This window comes from Lycorma delicatula, chromosome 10, assembly GCF_047948215.1.
Source record: "Lycorma delicatula isolate Av1 chromosome 10, ASM4794821v1, whole genome shotgun sequence".
Taxonomy (NCBI): domain Eukaryota; kingdom Metazoa; phylum Arthropoda; class Insecta; order Hemiptera; family Fulgoridae; genus Lycorma; species Lycorma delicatula.
Window position 1 is genome coordinate 27,809,102 of NC_134464.1, and position 22,501 is coordinate 27,831,602.

General features: G+C 28.2%; 1 protein-coding gene across 1 annotated transcript in view; it reads left to right on the top strand.

Annotated features, from left to right (window-relative positions):
- Positions 1-22,029, top strand: part of LOC142331727 (uncharacterized) — a 34,038-nt gene extending 12,009 nt beyond the window's left edge. The window contains exons 2-4 of the mRNA XM_075377779.1: positions 11,664-11,851; positions 19,001-19,171; positions 21,661-22,029. Of these exons, the coding sequence (XP_075233894.1) occupies positions 11,822-11,851; positions 19,001-19,171; positions 21,661-22,020 (561 nt within the window). The 5' untranslated portion in view covers positions 11,664-11,821 and the 3' untranslated portion in view covers positions 22,021-22,029. The remainder of the gene's footprint in view (positions 1-11,663; positions 11,852-19,000; positions 19,172-21,660) is intronic.
- The last annotated feature ends 472 nt before the right edge of the window (positions 22,030-22,501 follow it).

Genomic DNA, 22,501 nt, shown 5'->3' on the forward strand with positions numbered 1-22,501 from the left:
GCGATAGACCATTCAAACTCTCGTAAAGGTCACATAATTGCTGACTCACATAAGGTCTCCTTATTGACTCACATAATTGCTTCCGCAGCTCGTTGGAGTGCGTTCAGCCTTCTTTCTCAAACGATGCTTCGAGCTAAGGATGATGAGGAGCAGAGAAGGTGATTCTAGCGGGGGACGTTGGACAGCCTGAGCTGTGAGAATTGATATGCCTTGGTGTGCCAGCTCCGATGATCAGTTGGGGACTTCGTACATGACGTGTAACGCTATGACAGTTAGTTACCTGTAGTGATGAAGATCTTCAGAATCCGTCACCCATTAGGGGGGAATTAAGACCAGAGTTTCGGTGAGGAATTTTCTTGGGGACCCCTCGTTTGAGGCATAAGGCACAGACAAGACCGAGACCTGACTTTCGGCGTGGGGATAAAGGTTGCAGCTTGCTGGATCCGGAGTCTCCTTTCTGAGGATTACAGGCTGACACAATAAAAAAGATCCAGTCGGCGGGTCACCTGCCTAGTCGTATCTACAGCTGGTGGGTGGGAAGGTCCGTTAAAGGACATTCCCCTGGGCTGAGTTATACTTAGCTTTGTTTATGGCTCAGGGGAGAGAAAAAAAGGCCACATATGTGTAGTCCACTTAAGGTTTAAAAGTATACTTTCTACATATTTAAAGAAAATATAGCTAAATGCATACGTTCTATTTTTTTCTGTGGAGGAAAGCAATGAATCCTTCATAATTAGATATCAATCTATGCGTTAAACGTTCGAATTTATACCTCTTTTGGTTCTTTTTCTGAATGATGTTTACTAGAGAAACAACCCCAGGATCTATTACTTCTTGTATTAGTCAACAGAAAAATATTTACTATGAAGCAATAAATTATACGTGAGCAAGTAATAAAAAAGGAATAATTGAAATAATTTTGTCATTTAAATATTTTACAACCCCGTAAAATTAAATTGGATAACGTAATACACCAAATTATCGGTAATTACTCTTTTTTATATCGTGAACAGTAAACGAAAGGTATAAATTCTAAATGATGTTAAATAAAATATATGAAGAGTATATTAATAAAAATTAAACCCGTTAAAAGGAATTAGTTTAAGATGTTTTACAGATACATATCTTTATACGTTTAAAATAATATGTTATGATAGCATACCAAACGAATTCATTTATCACGATTAAATAAAGACCTTGACATAACCAAACACAGAAAAAGTTAAACACATATGTAATGTACCTTTAAGTATATATATGTAAAAGCGTGTTTGGTTAATTTGTATATGAAATAGAATACAAGATAAATTATTCATTTTACTCACGATAAACATGACCCGTCATTTCATATTATCTTAATGAGTTAAACTGGCATGTATTTGATACCAATATTACCTTAATAAATTCTTAATTTATTTCATACATTCAAATTTTAACATTGAAATGATGAAACAACGAAAAGGAATTTAAGTTAATGAGAAATGAACAAAAAACTGAGACAAAAAAAGTATGATTAATTAACTAAAGATAACAAAAAAAATCCTATGTAATTTTTTATTATTATAAATAAATCCAAAAAATTAAATGAAATTGTAAACCGCACGGTAAGAGACTCACAGATATCATTTCTTCCGCTCAAAAAACAAAAATTTTGTAATATAAATAAAACGGTTTTTAACAAAACTATACTGATATCAAAAAGGTTACACTACATTTCTATTATCAAAATCTGTTATAATTTGGAATTTTCTATAAAGAAAAAATACATGTTAATTATAAGTAATAGACAATAGATAATAAACAATGTTTAAGCGTTCCATATAATAAGCAAAAAAAAGAAAAATTTCCTACAAAACTATTGCCGGCTCGATTTCATTTACTAAACAACAAATAATCATAAGAATAGTATTTTTCCTGTAATGTGATATGTGTTACATATAAATGAAATCGGGCCGGTAAGAGTTTTGTAACCATTTTTTTTTTTTTATTTGTTTTTGCTTATTATATAGAACGCTTAAACATTTGTTTATTATCTATTATTGTATATCTTTTGTCTACAACAAATATTTAAAATGTATTTTTTTTTTTAAATAAAATTCTAAATTAATAACTTATTTTGATAATAGAAATGTAGTGTCTTACCTTTTTTGATATCAGTATCGTTTTGTTAAACACAGGTTTATTTATATTAGACAAATTGTTTTTTTTTTGTTTTTTTTTTGTGCGGAAGAAATGATATCTTCTTTCTTTTTACTGTTTAGCTTCCGGTAACTACCTTTCAGATAATACTTCAGAGGATGAATGAAGATGATATATATAAAAGTAAATGAAGTGTAGTCTTGTACAGTCTCAGTTCGACCATTCCTGAGATGTGTGGTTAATTGAAATCCAAACACCAAAGAACACCGGTATCCACGATCTAATATTCAAATCCGTGTTAAAATAACTGACTTTACTAGGACTTGAACGCTGGAACTCTCGACTTCCAAATCAGTTCATTTGGGAAGATGCGTTCACCACTAGACCAACCCGGTGGGTTGAAGAAATATCTGCGAGACTCTTATCGTATGGTTTACAATTTCATTGTAATTTGTTTGAATATCACTGCGTTTTCTTAGATTACTCTTTTTATGGTTGTTATTTTATGAATTTATTATTAAAATTTATTGCCTTACAAGAAAACAAATGAATTTCACGGCCAATTTCTTTTTTTGATAGTCATATCATTCACTTCATACCACATTTTTCCTTTTTAATAAAACTAGTATAACCTTTACGAATCGAAAACCCGTGATGTAATATTGCACTTATTACTTTGTAAGAGTATCCCTTGATTTTTATCGTTAAATTCGATTTTACCAATCGAATTTATTTTTATTTTATATGTTCCTTTTTTAATAAAACTATTATAATCTCTTGTAAACTAATACTTTTATTATTTTTTTAAAAGAAATGATGGAAATTGAAAAAATTGTTTCATCTTCAGTACTTTCATTTACATAATAGCATTTACTACTAAAACATGCTGTAGTATATTTTCTTTAAAATTTTATTATTTCAAGTACATTATCAAGTTTTTGTATTATCAAGTACTGCTCTCTAGCGGCGCGATTCGTAAAGTCACCGTAAAAAAGAATAAAATGACATATTTAAGTCCCGCGGTTCATCAAATGGAAAAAGAAGTCTAACAAAATTTGCAGTAGGGAGCCTCCAAGTAGGCGTATAATTTACTCTTTGTATCGAACCTTCGTAAAAACAGGTTGTTCAGTTAAATATAAAAAGCACCAGGACGCCTACATGTCCCTGAAGATGCTGTGGAACAGCTCAGAGAAAGCTTTGCACGTAGTCCGAAGAAATCAACTCTGGGTCACGTGAAACTGGCATTCCACATTTGGCGCGTATTAAGTAAACTATTGCTCTTGAAGCCATACAAATTAACCGTAGTTCAACACATTACAGATAACGACAAAGTTGCTCAGTTGCTGTTTGTTTTGTTTGGAAATGATGAATAAAATTGAAAACAAAGGACATTTTAGACACTGTAATTGTTAGGATGAGTCAACGTTTCACATCAGCAGCAAGGTAAACACCTATAACTGCCGAATATTGGGTGGCAAAAACACTCATTAAACTTTGCACCACATCCGTGATAGCCCTAGGTTCAATGTTTTTTGTGCCCTAAACAAACAAAGCTTGTACGGCTCGTTCTTCTTCAAGAGGCAATCGTAATGATACCATTTGTTTTAACGTGCCTCAACATTCTGTAATTCTTCAATTAGGTAATGATGACAACGATGATGAATGCCATTAACATCAGCAAGATGGAGTATCACCTCACTACCATCTAGAAATCTGTGATTTTCTTGATACTCGATTCCCAGGTCGGTGGATTGGTTGTAAAAGTCCAATGCAAAGTTTAATGGACACCTTGCACCCCAGATTTGACCCCGCTAGATTTTTTCTTGTGCGGTTTCATTAAAGATCGGGTTTATGTGCCACCTTTTACTATCGATCTTGTTAGCTAAGACTTCGAATTAACGCCACAACTGCAGAGGTAACGCCCGACTTGCTGGCAACAGTCTGGAATGAAGTCGACTTCAGGTGGAATGCATGTCGCATACAAATGAAAGCCAAATTGGACCAAAGTGAATGTTGTGTAACAAATTGGATTTGTTTTTCTATGAATTGAGACCTCAATCCGAATCTGTAAGTTATCTCAATAAGTTTTTATATGCTTTTAAATTTGTGAAGTCCTTTTTCAATCACCCAGTATTTTGGAACTAATGAAATGAAGTATTTATTGTTCTTAGCTGCTTACTTTATGAATAATATGCTGAAGTTTCTAAACTCTTATTCTCATGTGTTATTCCTGATTTTGACTATTTAGTAAAATCATTTTCATAATCATCGTCAATATTTCATATAATCCTTTTTTTAGTCTGCTAATGATTTAATTGTCCGATTTTATTTTAGATTCCTGTTCTGCATTTCAATTAATTATGTATTTTTGTCTTTTACTTATTTTTAGTAAGTTTCGCTTCAGCATTTTAAAATTTCATCTAATTTGGAACTGTTTTATAACATTTTTTTTTTTTTTTGAGTTGTTGGTATCACCATATAAGCTTGAAGGTTGTGCGTTGGATATGGAAATGGAATTCTGTAGCGTATGAAAAATGCTATACTTGACCGGGATTCAAACCCGGGACTCCGAATGAAAGGCCAAGACACTAACATTCCGCCATTTTTGTGAATAATGAAAGTTAACAAAATTCTTTCAAAGATTCTCAAATTGGACGTTCATCGAGAAAATCGTAAATTATAGTATAAGTAATTACTAAGGTTTTCAAAAGAATTTTTGTTTTAAATTATGTAATTTTGGTTTCTGCTATTAACGGGTTTACATTAAATTTATAAATTCGATAATAATCTTTAGAACACAATCTATTTTATTTTGGTTTAATTTTTGTAATCAGAATTAAAGGTTTTTGCTTACATTTACTTAAACTTTTGCTTAAATAAAAGAAGTTCTCGAAAAATTCTGGTAATTAAAATTTCTGGAAATTATAAGTCGTTTACCTTTTTCAGATTAACAAGTTCAAATTAAACGGATTTGGAGTACCAAACGTCCGTTGCAATATCTAAAACTATACTAGTGAAATCTTCTTATTCGCGCTTCTCGTATTCGCGATTTCGTTATTCGCAATGCAGTAATTTGCGATGTCTTTTCTATATTAGTGGCTAAAATTTTCCGTTTTCGCGTACATTACATTATGTAGTAGCATTAAAAAATAAAAATTTTAAAAAATTTAATTGCGTAGGTAGCGTATGAACGTGAAGAGATAGAAGATACGATCCCTGGAAAACAGTTAAATGTCAAAACGCTTACCGAAGGCGTTAAACCTTCATCTTATCAAGTTTTTTATAGATACTGATCCATCTTTGAATTCAAGAATAATCTTTAAGCGCACAATTGAAGATGTCATGCAGGAATACACAGAACTTCACACGGATTTAAAAGCAAGAGCGAGGCAAGGAAAAATTAAAAATTTTTGTAAAAAATTAAAAATACTGTGGGCTAGTTTTGAAAGTTTTCTTTGCAGTAATTTTAGTTTTAGTGTACATAGTAATGTAGTTCTGTTTTCTTAACTTTTTAAGGCAATTACCGAGTACGATTTGAATATGTAATGCCGTTTTCTAATACAGTACATACCGTAGTGAGTTTTAAATCAAACAGTTCGGTAAGTGGTTACGAGTAAATAAGGGAATTTATTGTATTTTATTAAATATGTTTTGTGTGGTGTACCTACATACTGTACTAAACCAGTGCTTATAATTAGTGTTGCCGTCTGTATTTCATCAATAACATCGCACTAAGTAAGGACGCATGATTTTTTTTTTATTTTACATAGAACCTAACCATTCTTCCTTAAATGAAAATTAGTTCCGTTCTACATTCGCGGTTTTCTGTATTTGTGGCATTTCTACGGTCTCTAACCCTCGCGATTAAGTAGATTTTACTGTATAAAGATTGGTTAATTATTATTATCACTCTTTTAATTTTTTATTTTTAATAAATATTAATCTATAATTATTTTTTCTTTTAATAAACTATTTAAAAAATTAAATTTAAGATTTACTTTTTTCTTTCTTCTTAGCAATATAAAAATCACAACTTTAAAACTGAAATTTATAATACTTATTAGTTTAGTAAATTTAATTAATTATGAAATAAAAATTTATGATCTCAGTGAACTGAGCATGTCCACTTATTTACGTTGGGTAAATTTCGAATTTAAATCCTGGCCGTGTTTGTTAATATCACACGCTAAAAATATTCCCACATTACAAACTTCCACGTTACAAGATGAGTTAAATAATAAAAAAATTCATGGAAAATATACAAGATAGTTTAAAAATATTAATTTATTAATAATATTCAGGATTAAATAATAATCTACCGACTTAGAGATTATTTTCAGAATACGTAGCTAAAAATAAAATATAAAATAATACGCTGCTAAATAAATTTTCCTAAAGGAAAGTATTATATATTTCAGTACGGCAGCCTATTATTTTTATATTAAGTCTAGGATTAAATCTGATTACGTCTAAATTAATACCAGAGGATCAGCATAATCTTATAACTAAAATTTATTTTTATTTTTTAAAAATAAAACAAAATTATTTTAAACATAAAATTCATATTTTATATCCCTATTTAAACGTAACAATTATCATTTAAGTAAATATAAATTATACTGTGTTATTACAAACCGTGCTAAAGTATAACGAAGGTCAAGGTGAAAAAAATTCTATTTTCGAAAGAAATTACTTTAAAAAAAATTGTTGTTAAATAATTATAAACAAGAAAAAAATTCGACAGACATTAAAAAAATTATCAAATTTTCAAAACATCATAAAAAGAAAATATACTGTTAGACTTTCTTTTTATTTGTAATCTGCGACATGGTATACAGTAGACTTTTATATATTTAACGTTGGAGCGTTTTTTTTTCATACATCAAAGTTAACATCACATCTGTTCTTTCAAGCCGGTCACTCTGTCTTAATGGTAGCATAAATTAATACTTATAAAAATTAATTTTTCATATTTTTTTAATGAATTTACTTCTCCATCTAATTTTATTTTATTTTTTTAATTAAGCATAATTGTATCAATAAATTATAATATTAAAAGAATATTTATTTTATTATAATTTAAATCAAACGGTATGACATTTGGATCATCTAATTTAAAATTAATTTTTTTATAATCCTCAGAAAGTGTTTCTTAATATTTAAAAAAATATATTTATTTAAAGATTATTTGAAGGTTAACAATTTTGGAACGTTAACAATTATATAAGGATTAATAAAAAAAAAGCGTAAAAATTTAAACAACACAATAAATATAAAGATATATATAACAGTGTGTTTCACGTGTAAAATGCTGGTTTTTTTTTGTTTTTTTTTTTTAACAGAAAAACAAAATTTTTAATAAACCAATCTAACATTAACAGGTTAAATAATATTCAATTTAAAGAACCTGGATTCATTTCATTTTATATTCCGTGATTATGTTAAAGATGGGGAATCAGGGTTTTCCATATAATTACATTTTAAAGTCAAACTAGTTAATTTAGACCAAATAAATCTGATGTGAACATCACATGACTTCTTTGAACCACTATTACATATACACATTTTTTGCTGCACATCATTTAAATTTATTTTATTCAAAAGTGAGATACGATCTTCCAATTCTTTAATAAAGTAGACAGTTACACAACTGCATTGTGGGGGACACCACATTGCATCACATTTATTTTGTACTTTAATTTTGTTTCACTTCGCTTAAATAGTTATGTGGTGTAAGTGAGAACGTGTCGCATCCGTAAGCATGTACACACACAATGTACACGAATTCGACTTCATATAAATATATATATATATATTTCTTAATTTAAATATATTGTTCTATTAATAATTATTAACCTCTGATTGTAAAAATTTTTGATTTAAAATGAAAAGTAAAATTTTATTTTATTAATAACTTCTGATTTTTCATTTTTTTTGTAATTATTGAATAATTATTTATTATACTTTTTTTTTCCAACTACGGGTTAATAATATTAATAAATCAATATAGTTAAATTTAAAAGAAAAAGGAGATGAAGTCTGATTCGAACCGATGTGCCTTCCCTTGTAAGTTCCAAATATTTCATTAATTAAAATTCCATATGACTATAAATCTGAAAACAATGAAAATAAGTATATATAGTTGAAAAGCTCTCAATGAGAGCTTATTACCTGCAGTTAAGAAAAAGTAAAAAATCAAAGTTTTTTGGATTTTGGGCTTTTTTGGACACTTTTGGTCCAGTCGATTGCAATCAAAAGGGAAGGTGAACAACTAGATGTTATAACAGTCCTAAATTCAAAATTTCAACTTTCTACAGCTAATTCTTTTTGAGTTATGCGAGATACATACGTACGTACAGACGTCACGCCAAAACTATTCAAAATGGATTCAGGGATGATCAAAATGGATATTTCCGTTGAAAACCGAAATTTTTCATGATCACAATAGTTCCTTTTCTTCATACAAAGAAGTAAAAAATTCTAATTAAATAAAATGATTACAAGTATATTAACATAAATCAGAGTATACCAGTTATGAGAACACAAGTCAAAATCCACAAAGAGAATTTACCGATAAAACCTACAATAAATTACACTAATGCACCAGTATATAAATTAGCAAAAGCAAATATATTAAAAGATATGAGAATACTGAGAAACACATATACAGTAACAAATTCAATCGAAGAAAAGAAAAATTAAAAAGTATAAGACTATAGAATTTTATCATTTTACATAGAAAATTTATATCCATCTACACCATTAAAAGAAACTAAATAAGAAAAAAACAGATAACAACTTGAAAATAAAAGTTATTAAAACTTTAGAAACAACTCTTCAACAAAACCAATTTAAATTTAATAATAAAATATATAAAACGAAGGATGGATTAGGCATGGGTAACCCACTATCAGCGATACTAAGCGAAGTATTCCTGAAAAAATATGGAAGAAGAAAATACCAGGTATCATGAAAAAATACAGAATTTTAGAATATATTAGGCATGTGAATGACACTGTATTAGTAATTAAAAAAAATATAAATAAATAAATCATCTTATTCTTCGTCATGTTTAGTGTTTTCTCCCGTTTACACAAGATGATCTTTCTATTCCTTGGACGTCCTAAATTTCTGCGTTCTATTGGCTTACATTCGTAAAGTAGCTTAGTTGTTCTCTCTTCTGTCATTCTTTCAACATGGTTTGTCAAATTTGGACAGTGCATTTTGATTGGCTCATTAAGGTTACAGATATTTAATTAATCTCTGATGTCCGTGTTCTTCTTCTTATCCGACAAATGGTAACCAGCAATATTTCTTAAAAATTTCATTTCTGCGGCCTGAATTCTTTTTTCCAGTTCTTTATAAGACATCAGGTTTCTACTCCATAGAGAAATGCTATGACTAATACTATTTTATAGAAGTTTATTATAGAATAAATAAATAATAAATAAAAGATTCTGGAAGAAATTAAAAAATTCCACCATAATATCCAATATACGATAAAAAAAGAAAACGAAACTATTAATTTTTTAGATCTAACATTAAAAAGAAATAATAATAATCTAGATTTTGAAATAAACAGAAAATAAACCTATGCAGATAATATCAGAGCTTACTATTCGAATCACCCAATGGAGCATAAATTAGCGGCTTTTAGATACGTAATAGATAGATTACATAAATTACCATTAAAAAACTAGCATTTAAAAAATCTGATGTGGACAACACATGACTTCCTTTTAAATTACATACAATTTTTTTTTTTTTTTTAATGAAACGTTCATAATATTTTATTTCATTAGTAACTTCTGATATTTTTTGTTTTTTTATTATTATTTAATTATTATTTATCATAATTTTATTATAATCAGAGGTTAAAAATTATTAATAAATCAAGAAGAAAGGCAGATAAGGCATGACGGCAAATATAAGGATGGGCGTTGACTAAACGCTATATAAAAATTAACAGAAAGTTAAAAGTACCAGTACAGTAAGTTTTGATAATGGAGTGTTTCCGAAACGCTTCAAAAAATGATAAAAGAATGAAGCTACTCAACATGGAAATTTGCTCAAATATTTCTATATATGGGGCAGTGAATATATTAATCTATTTTTTAAATTCGTTTTGTGAGTGGGAAAGATTTTGCCATGAAAAAGCTGTATAAAATATTGTATGACTGGATCGGCGAAAGCGGAAAGTTCCCGTACATTGTCAACTTTTTTTATAAATTGAGTTTATTTTCACTTTTAGTGTACCGCAGTAAAATACTATTACGCTTAAGTAATAAAAGAATTTTTAAAGAGTTGCTGTATTAAACAAAGCATTAATCAACTTTTTTTTTTTTTTGAAAAATTTAACCCTATCGTATATCATCGTTGTATGTATGTTAAATGCTACAAACTAAAACGATTACAGATGACGTAAGTTTGTAAAATATTTTTATTAACGTCTTCAGATTGGTTCAATATATAGTTTATATATATATAGTTTGATAATAGCAAAAAATTATATATAAATATAAGGGGCACTGATGTTATGAAACCTTGGACAAAATTAAAAAAGGGGGAGGGTAATGAAAGTACATATTAAGTTATCTAAAATTCCAAAGTTTTAAGTCAATCGAATTTTGGGTGATAAAATTCTTGAACTTTAATATTTTTATTGGGCTATTTTACACCAATTTTCTTAGAATTAAATTCTCTAAAATTTTTGATGATAAATTCTACGCGTTTATTAGTTATTTAAAAAAGTTTTTGTATTACAAACGTATGTTTTTAGACAACAAATATTTTTCTTTTACGTAAGTATTATGAAAACTACTGAAGAATTTGGTTCTGGAACCTATTTTATTCAATTTTTCAGGTCAAAAACCATCAAGTTTAACCATTAATTTGGGTTCATAGAATTTCAGTATGGTTTATTTCACTCTTTGCCCAGGAAATTCAAATTATAGATTTTAAAATTTACATTTAACGGTTGAATTGTTTTAAAAGTGTTAAATATTGTAGACACGATTAGAAAAAAAAATTACTTTATAGAACCCCTAAAAAAAAAAAAAATCAAAACTTTTTTTGCGGAAAAAATTGGTTTTAAAATTTTTTTTATGTCAGAGAACCGACTTTAACGATATAATGGATTTTCATTAAGTTTGGAAGATAGTTAAATTATTATTCTAAGCCTACATAAAAACAGCCAACCTGATAAACAATCTAGAACGATCCTTGGAATTCATAATCTTTTTAATTCTGCTACCACGCTAAATTGTAAGTGAATTAAAAATGTATTTTTTAAAATTATTTAAAGGTTTTTATTCGTATATTAATAAACGTATAATATTTTTATTTTGTTTTCATGATATTTATATTTTTATACTGAGCCAATAAAACCACAAACTAATGTTTTTAAATATTAATTTCAATGTCATATAATTAATAAATTAGACAATTTATAAACAACTCCACACACTCACACGAGCGTTCGTACGCTAATAAAAGTATTATATTGCGTATTTGGTTGTTTACAGTTACTGTAGAAGATCTAAACGAGAAAGCCAACCTACTGGACGATGGAAAAGGCGTAATTGTCTACTACTGTTCAACAGATAACAATAGTAGGAACTTATACGATCAGTTTCATTTTTCAGTATTTCTTTACAACGGATAAAACGTAAGACAACAAAATATGTCTACACAAATCCATCTAGACTTGATCGTAAGTACCAAATAAAATTAAATACATATTCTAACTAATTTTATTAATAACGAAATTATTCCAGTTCCATCGGGTTTTTTGTGCTATTAATGTTATTTTTTATTTAATTATAATTAAATTTATTTTATTAATTTTTTTAAATTAAAATTTACTTATTTGACTTTTATTTTATATAAGAAACTCTTAACGGATTTAATTTCTTAATATCAAATGATTTTTTTTTTTATTTGATCAAACAAAATTTGAGATATAGTCGTATAAATGTTTTAACGAAACGCTTGAAAATACATCTATGAAATAGATGTAATAATACGTAAGGAAAAAAACTAGATTCATGTTAGGAATAGAACCCGGGACTATATAGTTTAGAAGTCCCATTGTGGTAACCACTACACCAACTGTCCAACATGTACATATGTAGAATACTGTTATGTATATAATTATTTATAATGTTATTTAATATATAAAATAGAGGGATTATTATTATTATTATTATTATTAAAAACCTAATTACACGGTTCATTGAGCCTCATAACTAAATTTGTAACATTTCTTTTTTCTATTCAACCACTAATTATAAATTCATAATTATCATTTTTTTGTTGTAATCATACTGATCTAGTAAATTCTACATGACATTTCTTGTGTTATCATTGATAAATTATAAAAAAAGAAGGAATTTTTTTTTTTAATTCTAAAAAAAATATATAATTATATTTTAAGTTAATTTTTTAAACTTTTTTGGGGTTTTTTTTTATAAAAGCCATTCTGAGATCAAAATTGTTCTAATAAAAGGAATATTAAAACACTAATTAAAAATTATTTTCTAATTACTTAAAAATTTCGTCAAAGACCTGATCTCAGGATTATTTTCCCCCAAAATGAAGGGATGTTACCCTCCTCCCTTTCATTATTCAAAAAATTATTTCATTTAATTATAACTAACGATTAAAATAATATTAAATATTTATGTTTTACTCCACCATTGCCTAAAAATAATTTTAATTAGACCTAACAATTAAAAAATATACATCTTTTTATTTTTGTAATGCTTATTTTTAATTTATTAAAATATTACTTTTAATTCATCTCAATTCAAACATACTGACTTTACTGGCATTGAAATTAACTTCAACTATATCATTAAAAAAATTCGTTTCTGTTTAACCGTCCTATAAATAAAAAATCATCAAAAATATCTATTCTCTAATTTATAGGGATATTTCTAAAATGTTGAATAGAAAATTTGGTCCAGATGCTTAAATTAAATTTCTTTTAAAATAATACAAATTTCGGGATGTGTCTTTAACTAATTATCTTCATTGAAAATATTAAGCATTACGTAAAATACAAAACTTTATGTTTATTTATAAATTCTGCTTACGGATCAAATTTTAAGATCACAAAAGAATTAATTATTGCGCTGTAGAAGCTAAATATTTTCTTCTGTTACTGCTGATAAATATAAAAAAAGGAGGGAGTTTAAATATATATTATTTACCTATGCGAAGAACGTGTACTTTACTTTGTATATTACATATCGTATACTGACATTAGAATCTTAACAACAAAAATACATCGACAACCTGGAAATTCAAATCTAACATTAAACTAACCTACATACATAATTGCATTTGAACCCGGGTTCTTCAATGCTGCAGAACAACTGTCATAACATCTGTTATGCCACGATGTTAACCAATTTCCTGAGTAGCTGTTAATAGAAATAACTTTAATATCACACTTACGACTTGAAGACATTTAAAAAAAATTCTATAATTAATAATGAAAGTTATTTGCAAAAAAAAATTACAGTGTTCCAGTAAATATATATTGACATGATAATATTCGTTATATAACAAATTTCAATAATATCCATTTGTTTGAAATATTATGGCAAAAAAAACAGTTACTTCATGTTCTTAATTCAGATTACAACGGTATGTACCGTTAAAATAAATATATTAAGAATTTTATTACACCATCACATCTAATACATTGTTAATAATAAATACTCGGTTTATATTCGTAAGAATTACAACGAGTAATCAAATTATTAAAAAAATATCAATTCATTAATAGTTTATTAAGCTTATATATTCGAATTATATAAACCTATATTGTATGAATTAAAAATACCTGCATATCCATGTATTAATATTTATGAATATATCATCTTCGTTATAAAAATAATGTAATATTGACCTTTATCAAAAAAGAGAACAAAACCATTTACCTTTGGAAGCAGTACAATCTTTGGTGTTAGAATATCCAATTACTAATCAATTAGTGCTATTTAATCAATTACCAATGGATTTAAAAGATTTTTGCTATCAATTTATTTAAATTTAAATTAAAAGATTTGTTTAATAACACCATTATTATATATTGATGAATTAAATTTTTTTTTTTGTCTTCAGTCATTTGACTGGTTTGATGCAGCTCTCCAAAATTCCCTAACTAGTGCTAGTCATTTCATTTCGGTATACCCCCTACATCCTACATCCCTAACAATTTGTTTTACATATTCCAAACGTTGCCTGCCTACACGATTTTTACCTTCTACCTGTCCCTCCAATATTAAAGAGACTATTCCAGGATGCCTTAATATGTGGCCTATAAGTCTATCTCTTCTTTTAGCTATATTTTTCCAAATGCTTCTTTTATTCATCTATTTGCCGCAACACCTCTTTATTTATCACTTTATCCACCCATCTGATTTTTAACATTCTCCTATAGCACCGCATTTCAAAAGCTCCTAATCTTTTCTTCTCAGCTGCTCCGATCGTCCAAGTTTCACTTCAATATAAAGCGACACTCTAAAGATATACTTTCAAAAATCTTTTCCTGACATTTAAATTAATTTTTGATGTAAACAAATTATATGTCTGATTGAAGCCTCGTTTCGCGCCTGTACTATTCAGCATTTTATGTCGCTCCGGCTTCGTCCATCTTTAGTAATTCTACTTCCCAAATAACAAAATTCTTCTACCTCCATAATCTTTGCTCCCCCTATTTTCACATTCAGTAGTCCATATTTGTTATTTCTGCTACATTTCATTACTTTCGTTTTGCTCTTGTTTATTTTCATGCGGTAGTTCTTGCGTAGGACTTCATCCATGCCATTCATTGTTTCTTCTAAATCCCTCCTCTAGAATTACTATATCATCAGCAAAAAAAAAAACACCTAGAATAAAAAATGCCTTTCAATACCTTCAAGATTTTGCCACTGCAAAACAGTCGTCCTCTCAGAGACACTGTACACCTGTGAAACTATTTTTCAAATAACTAGTTGAAACAGAACGCAGAATCATCAAAATTTATTTAAACAAAAATTACCAGAAGAATTTGGAGTCTAGCAAATTGTCACTAAGGAAACCGCAAACATAGAAATCGATCCGATTATCATCGTTATGAAGAAGAGAAGGATTTCTCATTTTTTTTCCACACCTTAAGAATGCCTGAAGGCCGAATTCTGTAATAACTGGGACTTAAGAATTTGGGAAAGAAAACCAGTGGAAAATACGTAAGAGAAATAACTCTCAAGGCACACAGATTCTATTCAAAAAAAGACCTAAAGGTGCACAGTGGAGGTTATAGATAGCGGAAACAAAAATCAGATCATCGTAAAAAGCACTGGCAGAACCGGAAAGTTAAGACAGTTTACTCTTCAAAGTACACTGGAAATTGGTTGACAAAGAGGTCCAATGTGGCTTCAAAGAAGAAAAAAAAAAAAAAAAAAAAATATATATATATATAACAATTTTTTTTTTATCTCCTCGAACCCGTCCAGGTAAATATTAAATATCGCCTTTTTTAATCACAGAATAGGAGAACTTGTCATTCTTGTTACAATGTACGGATTCTGTTAGGATATTTCTGCCACATTTTACAGGTATATGCCTCTCGTCAAAATAATGAATGAAGTGCATATAAGCATAGTCCTGGAAATGCTTTATTTTAGAGTTATGACTAACAAAAAAGTTTTTAAGATTTTTCTACTAAACGTTAAAAAATGATATACTAAGCTCTATAACACATATTAATGTACAAAATTAGTTATTTCATATGAAATTTTGCATTAAAAATTGGAAAAAATGGTTCCGATTTTCCACAAAAATGGTTGCAAAATCAAAAAAATTGCTGACAATAAAGTTGTTATACTTTCTTGGCATTGGTTATTCTTATAAAGTAAAAAAAAAAAGATACATGAAAAAGTTTGTAAAACTCCACAAATCGATATTTTTAATTTTTGTTCGCCTTCCTCACCACAATAAGTATTTTTTTTTTTTTTTGGGTCACTTGTTGCACTACTACTATGCTTAGGAAGACATAAAAAATTTCGGTTAAAAAAATGCAATAAATAAAAAGACAGCTTTTCTCGACTTTTGGGGAAGAGAAAAAATTTGGAAAAATTTTTTTTTTAAATACTAAAAATAAACATGTATTGAGTTTACACCTCCTGCAGATATTGACTCCAAATTTTTACCAACTCCTCCATTTACACGAATGTCTGTGTCAAATTTCATCCAAGTCGGTTTATTCAGTCAAAAGTTATACTTCAAACATGCCATTATACGTAGATACGTTCGTATGAACGTTACCCCCATTTTTTTTTGTTTTTGTTTTTAGGGGTCCCTGGATCATGAAACGTGGAGAAGTGGAGAAAGAACCCATATCCCACTTTTTGGCTGATTATCATAATTTCCTTCTTGCAGCATAACTCAAGTTCTATGGTGCCAAGAAACTAAAAAAAATATATTCGAAAAGCAGCTTTATTCAATCTGGTGTAAATTAATTTTGTTAATTTGCCAATAACACAATAAAACTTCAATACACAATTTATAATTAATTTTATTTTTTTCAGAGAAAACTGATGTAATTTAACTCAATAAAAGCTGAATAAAATATTTAAAATTCAATTTTTTGTTGAAAACCAGACAAACTAAAAAAATTTTGAAAATATTGCCCTACAAATGTTATCATCAATTTTCTTGAAAATTATTGAAAATACAGGTCAGACCAATTATTTATTTCTATTTTAAATGTACAATACTACTCGTACGTATGAAATCACTAAATTTTCTCAATAATTTATGTCTGTAAAGTAAGATTTTTTTGACATTCAGAGCAAATTTCTGGATATATTATTTCGCTAGCAGTAACTCAGAAATAAAGCGTTTCCTGGCCTATTTTTATAAGTTTTTTGAAAAATTATTTTTGTATCAAGAATATGTTAAAAAAATATTACTGAAATTTCCTGAAACTCTCTGCATATAAATTATAGTTACACATCTGAATTAAGTATTTATTTATGTAAATAATTTAAAATGATGGCATAAAGAAACTGATTTTATTAATAGTATGTAATAAAAAAAAAGATAGAAAAATATAATTACTATGTATAAGAAAAACCTTACCTTCATCATATTTTGATACAGTAAACGGAAAAGGAAACGGAAATTGCCGTTTTTTTTTTTTTTACAACGTATTTTATTTATTTTGATGTATACAGTATAATATATAGAACATTTTTATGTTCAAAAAATAATGATGGGGTTACTATGTTTTATTCTCAATTCGTTAAATTTACTACTACTATATTACTCATTGACTTAAACAGATTTCGGATATGTAAACGTATTTTGCTGTTCGTGATTTTGCTAACAGCGAAATAAAAACCTGAACTTGTTGTTCTGAAAACTTTATTGACTTCGATCAATAAATTACGACCTTATATATCGATACGTAGTAACCTGATATAAAAATTTAAATTCTATCAGATAAAACGAAAATTTCCCTCTGTTCAACCACCGTGACTGGTTTTTTATATTAAATTTAATATGTTATTTCTTTCAGAGTAAAGAATCCTTGGTTAGCAGCTCTCTTTTATTCTACCTAAAATATTTTTCATGTATTGTAATCGTAAAAAAATTCTAGGAAAGATAGAAGAAAAAAATTTATGATAAGTTGTTCACAGTAATTACGTTTTTGGGACTGTTTTGTTTGATATAAAAAAAAAAATTATATAAGTACATATATATATATACACACACACGAGTCATTCCACGTAGAATGTAACAACATTCAGAAAATGCTCTACTGCTGAAAATAAAGAAGAAAGTTCATACAAAACGCTTCATTATCGAATATCGACTGGCAGTGGCGGATCGCGTATAGGCACTGTAGAACTGCAGTACCTCCTATTTCCATTTCATATTATCAATAACATTTAATATAATGAGTCCCTTTTTCTTTATATCTTTCTTTATACTTGTACATTATATAATCCTTAAGCTTAATGTCAGTAGCCATCCCCCAGTTTATGAAAAAGATACAAAAATCTTTGTATGGAACTGTGCGCTTCACAGTTCCAGCGGTGTTGTGTTTGTCTGTAATGCGCATACCCACATAGGAATCTGCACGCGAGGCTGCGAGAGAGAGAGAGAGAGAGAGAGCACTGTCGCTCTCGCAGTGCCGACCGTGGTGTGCTGGTGGAAGGTAGTTTTTTTTTACTCCGCGTGTGTTATGTTTAAAACCCGTTTTCAAATTGTAATAAATAATGTCACTCGCGTGATTTAAACAAATAATTTATATTTTGTAAATGAGCTGAGCAGTTTAAGAGAACAGGAATTCACAGAAATTTACGAAAAATAAAATTACCCTCTTCTTGTAAAACTGGGATGAAAATTATAAAACAACAATTTTACGCTATAAAAATATACTATTTCGATACGGATTGACAAATTTTTCCACAATGATAATCCCTCATTTAAAACTTAATTTAAATCTATTTTAATACACAACCAGACATCTGAATTAACAAAATCATTATGTAGGTCTTTATTTATTAGTTAATTATAAAGAAATATTACTAATGGCTTTTAAAATACTGATAAAACATTTGGAAATTAAAGAAAGTGGAATAATACATATGAATAGCTTTGTCGATGAACTTTTTATAGATATTATAACCATTATGATGAAATTATAATCCACCTCATTTAAATACAAAAAATAAAAAATAAAAAAGATTATACTTAAATTTTTATCGAACAGTTAATAATGTGATTTAAATAAAAGATATTGAATTATATGGGTAAATAATTCCTTGTAAAATTTTTATTTTGTATAATTGTATTATTACAGATGTTAATGTATTTGATCGAAACAGTAGTCAACGTAAAGGCGCAATACTATCTCCTACAAAATATATCATCACCAGTTGCAAGTGCCCCGATAACTGATGAAACAAACCCGTTCGTTTACAACTACAAGTTATCAGGCCAAGATGTACAACAAAATCATCCAGCAACACAGGTAAAATAATATATATATATATATATATATATATATATATATATATATATATATATTTATATAATTATGTATAAGTTATGTTGAAACACAACGATGATGTGTGTTTTAAAAAATATTCGTTTTATTTAAAAACACATTGTATCATACGATCTCTTTGATATACAAGCAAATACTAATTATAGAATACAAATGTAAGTTATGCGTACATGGCAGTACTACATAATAGGACGACATAGTATTGAGCGGGTTCCTTTCTTTTCCTGTTTAGCCTCCGGCAATTATCTTTCAGATAATACTTCAGAGGATGATATGTATAAGTGTAAATGAAGTATAGTCTTGTACAGTCTCAGTTAGATCATTCCTAAGATGTGTAGTTAATTGAAACACCAAAGAACACCGGTATCCACGATCTAGTATTCAAACCCGTGTAAAAATAACTGACTTTACTAGAACTTGAACGCTGGAAATCTCGACTTGCAAATCAGCTGATTTGGGAAGACGGGTTCCCTAAGCACTAGACTAAGCTGGTGGATTATGGAGCGAGTTCCTAACTTAAGACATCTTTACCCCATGAGATTCTGGATGGATCTTTAGGATGATGTTTATCGAACGAGTCCTGGTGTAGAATTGAATAGTTTTACATTAAGAATAAAAAAAACAAAGGTTGCAGCTGCATTACATTCTTTCTCACGGTGACTTTCCCTGAAAACTAGGGGTAGACAACACACGTGGCTTATGGAATGTAATGCATCATCTATTCTCAGGCTATTCTCAGTAATGTAACATATATATAAACACTTTAGATAAGTCACAGATTGTATTAACCTAGTTAACTGGTCCCGTAGACTTATTTTTTAAGAAAAAAATAAGAAATAACATAAACTAGGATTGAATTCCTGGACGAAAATAATACTATTGATTAAATATAATCTAAGAAAAAGTTACAGAATATATATATATAGTTTTTTTTCAGAAATAAATTATCAAGTTTTCATAAAATAATTATAAAAATATGTGTATATTTGGTTTTTAAATCAGGCGATTTCCTTTTTTAATATCTAATTTAAGAATTGTTTTGAGGTACATCCATATAGAAATTTTTTTAAGTTTTCATTTGCAAGGACTTACTTTGTTTGATTATAATTTGGCGATATCCATAATCAAGTTATTTAAAATTTATTTAATATAGGGTTTTAAAAGCATCAATTAATTAAAACCGTTTTAATTTATTTTCTATTTTAAACTTATACAACCTATTTCTTTTATACCTATAAAAAACCATTTTGTTTTCTACTAGCAGAATTGAAAAAAGTTGTTTATACGAAACAACTTTTTTTACAAAACTTTTTGTGTAGTTTTATGATAAAGAACAATAGTGTTGTTTTATCATTTCTTTGACTGTAACATTAGTTTTTTTTTAAAGACTCTTCAAAGTGTGTGTGTGATTCTTTTTTCCTAATGTGTACATGGGAATCTGTTCAACTAGTTTGTAATCAGAAACTCACCAGGTTGATGTTAGTGGTGAACTCGTAATCGAAAATCAGCTGATTTCGAAATCGAGAGTTCGTACTTTTTATACATATTTGGATATTAAATCGTGGATACCGGTTTTTTTTTGGTGGTTGGGTTTCAATTAACCACACATTTCAGAAATGATTGACCGGAGATTATACAAGATTACACTTCATTTACATTCATACATATCATCTTCATTCATCCACTGAAGTAATACCTACGGTGGTTCCGGAGGCTAAACAGAAAGTGAATAATAAGGGAACACCCCCCTCCCAAATGATATAAACATGAAATGTGTGACATGTAAATGAGACCGTTCTTGAGACAAGTGGTTAATTGAATCCAACCACCAAAATGCACCGGTATTCATCCATTGTCTAGTATTCAGTATAAAAGCAACTAACATTTAGTAGGATTTGACCCTCAGAACCTTCGGCTTTGTAAATCGGCTGTTAAACAACTGATTTTCGACGACAAGTGATCCTCTGGACCAGCCCGCTGGGCTAATAATGTGTGTGATTTAAATAAGTTTTTTATTTAAAAGATCACTTTTGTATAATTTAACACTTCTGCCTACTCAGATTTGCCTTATTTCCTTTTTTTTTTGTTATTTATTTATAAATTTTCCTTGTTCTTGTTTATATTTCTGCATATATGACTTATTTCAATGAGGCATTGAAAATGAATTCAGTAATAAAGTATATCTACTCGTTATTTCTATCGATATAGAAATTTACTTCTTGTTTGTCCTATGTAAAATTTATTACATTATATCAATAAAGTTATTAGACCCAAGATAAAATCAGATTAGTTTATATAAGTTTTTGTATGATGTGTATTTTATTTACTAATAATTTTACATGTAACGTTTTAGCCTGCTTTTATTTAAATTGTGGACAATTTTTTTTTTTTGTATTATTTTAATGTTAAAATAGTAAATAGATCAGTGTATATATAATTTTAATATGTTTCAGAATAAATTAAATAAACCAATCCGTAACGATCAGAATCAACAAAGATTACAGTCATCTCTACCACCAGGATTTTTTGGCTTAGGAGCAACAATTTCTTCTAGATTGGATAATTCTAAATCGACGCAAATAAATTTTTTACCAAAATCTTCTTTTCATAAAAGAGATACGGATAACTGGATATTCGTACCTGCTTTTCCAACAGAAAAACCGGAAATTAATTTTTCTGTAGTCGCACTGGCTCCTCCACCACCTACTATACCTAGTTCAGGATTTGTACCACCAGACGGAGCACTTCTGGCACCTCCACCACCGAACTTTAATGGAAATCCTCTTCCTTCACCAAGACAGTTTGGTCGTTAAGTTTACTTATAACACAGTATACGATTTATTATTTAATAATAAGATATTAATTTATAATTGAAAATAAAATTAGTTATAAAATTCCTTGTTAAAAAATTGAAATTTTATACCCGGTTTATTAACTAATTTATTTACATTATTTTTAAGATAATTTCTGTAACTTAAATTGGAAATATAAAAAGCTATCGAAAGGAAATATTTCAAAATATTTTTATATAACTCTAGGATCAAAATATTATTTATTATACGATTATTTCGTAGACTACTACGTTGCAGATGAAAAACTGTCAATCTAACAGAAAAAATTATGTGGACACCACATAACTTCCTAGTACGCCTATTAAATTACATACACACATTTATTTTAAATAGAACGTAGATAAAATTTTATTTCATTAATTATTTCTGATATTTTTTTATATTTTTTTTTTATGTTATAGAATTATTTATCGTAATTTTTTTTTAAAACCAGAGGTTAATT